At 34.2% G+C, this 2536-nt stretch overlaps 1 protein-coding gene across 1 annotated transcript; it reads right to left on the bottom strand.

Moving 5' to 3' along the window:
* Positions 1-545: 545 nt before the first annotated feature.
* LOC139483271 (uncharacterized) lies at positions 546-995 on the bottom strand. Its single transcript, XM_071267301.1, has one exon. It carries the CDS (start codon positions 993-995, stop codon positions 546-548), a length of 450 nt encoding a protein of 149 aa, XP_071123402.1.
* Positions 996-2536: the final 1541 nt, after the last annotated feature.

The raw sequence follows: 2536 nt of genomic DNA on the forward strand, positions 1-2536 counted from the left end.
ACATATGTAACTCAAGTATACCCACTCTTTTAGTTTATTTAATTAATTTTAATACCTGCATGTTGAGCGCTGGCCCAGCCCATGCTTAGAGGGTATATGGGCTCACTTTGCAACCTGAGACGGATAATTTCGAGTGAAAAAACCATTTACACACTAAAACATGTATCCAAAAGAACTGTCAAATGGAGAAACAAATGATTCGTTCACCCGACGAGAGGGCTGCCTAGTTATCCATTTTATTCAGGGCTGCCTGAGAACTCAGATAATAATTTTGTGACAAGTAAAGAATGGATGAAATTCATTATTACATTGCCCAAATGAAATGCTACACATGCTGCCCTTGTAACGCATTGAGTATCCCCAAAATTATTCCGAGACAGTGGTTGTGCCAAATTGAATATTGTTACTTATTTACATGTATTGACTAATTCATGTAATTAGAGCAAACTTTACAAAAATAAGCAGAAATCCACATTCTACTTAAATACATAAAAAATTATAATAAGGAATCCCTAATTTTCCTTCTAACAAAGTTTGAATCGTAATTATTTACACATTTTCGAAAGAGCTTGACGAATATCAAATTCAGATGTTCTTATATAACGACTGTAGCAGTCAGATTTCCAACGTCCTAAAGTTTGAATCATATGATCTAGGATACCATTAGAACTACAAGTTGTAGCTGCTCCTATTCGGAAAGAATGTCCACTATATTTATCGGCATTTAAACCTAAGTGTGATAGAATTGTTTTCAATTTGTCTATAAATAACGATCGGCGTAAAGCTAAATTACTACTGTCAACTAATAGCGGATCATTATCTGTTGCACCGTTCATATTTCTGGATGTTACATATTTTGACAACTGTACATATGGACAAATATCATTATTAGTTTTAAATAGTTTAATGATTACTCCATGACGGAAAATGTCGGTTTTGGATGCCTTCAAACGTAAATTAACTTGACAATCAGATACAAATACTACATCATCCATAGTTAAATTCAAAGCTGAATCAAATGACTGTTTGCATGTAAATTCAGAACAACGCAGGAAACCGAAAAAACCTATAACAGATGCAGTTAACATAGTAAAATCTAAATGCGGATCGAAAATACTTTTCTGTAAATGTTGGTAAATCTGTTGAAGCACACTATAAGTAATCGGTAGTTTTTGTCGCACACTTTTGTTTTCAGTTTTCTTTATACCATTTAGAATATTTTGTAAACGTAGCAAAGGTTTACCTACATTATCTACTAAAGGATTGACACTACAATTTGCAATAGAAAAATGACGTATTCCAGCAAGATATAACTTGATAGTAGAATATTTCAAATTTAACACTGACTGAAAATATGATACAAAACAAATAATATATCCTCGGAAATATTAGACATTACATTTCCAATATTTTCTCCCTCGAATTGAGAGGTACGAAATTTGAGAAAACACTTATACCCAGATGTGTATACATCTCTTGTTGCACTATTAATACTTTTACTCCACAAATTATTAATAACACAACTTAATTCCACAGAATTTCGGAGTGGGGCGGGCAGTGACAAGGTTCCACTGATGCTGTCGGACACAGTTGACGAAAACGATCCATCTGAAATCGAGAGAGAGCATCAGCTATAGTATTACATTTTCCGGCTACATGAGTAGCGTGAATAATAAAATTGTATTTTGCGGAACACCAAGTTATACGTCTCATTAATTTCATAATTTCTAATGATTTTGATCTTCCTTTCTTTATAATTAAAACTGTTGCCATATTATCACAGTAAAATAGAATACGCTTCCCTGACCACTCATCACCCCATATAATAGCAGCAATTACTATAGGATATAATTCCATGTAAGCCATAGACATTGATAATTCCTTATCTAATTTCATTTCTATGGGCCATAACGCTTGAAACCATCGATTTTTTTAAATAACCTCCAAATCCCACGGTTGACGCAGCATCAGTATATAAATCAAAATCAGACGCATTTACTATATTATCATCAATAAAGATTTACATTCTAAAACCTTTTCCGGTAAGGATGATACGCCTGTAAAAAATCCTTTACGTAACCCGTTAATTAATGAATTTACGAAATATCTATCAGGATGTCTCTGTAGCTCCCACGCTAACTTATCTACATTGATTGGTGTTGTGGCATGCATTAACACATTATCATTATCTAGTCATATATTTGATTGTTTGGTTGTTTTTGGTACACTTGTAGAGGGTTTGATTTGATTTGACGATTTCATATTCATGTCAACATGAGCATATCGGCACGCGGATCCCCTGTAGCAATTACCAGCGAAATAATAGTTGCAGATTTCTTTCCCTTTGTGGAATAGCTTTGGTCTTCCGTATTGGTCAATATCGGCTGATTGTGGTTTAGAATACGGTGTTGTAGGATTACGCTTTTGTTGGGAACGGTTGTTTTTGCCCTGTGACGTATCAGATAAATAACACATTTCAGTGCTATGCAATGAACTTCCACATACGCCACATGTATTGATAGCTCGGTCAAACCTT

This window comes from Mytilus edulis, chromosome 7, assembly GCF_963676685.1.
Source record: "Mytilus edulis chromosome 7, xbMytEdul2.2, whole genome shotgun sequence".
Taxonomy (NCBI): Eukaryota; Metazoa; Mollusca; class Bivalvia; order Mytilida; family Mytilidae; genus Mytilus; species Mytilus edulis.

What these genes read in the sequence shown, in the direction of transcription:
- LOC139483271 (XM_071267301.1), bottom strand. Translation starts at nt 995, where the DNA reads ATGGATGATGTAGTATTTGTATCTGATTGTCAAGTTAATTTACGTTTG.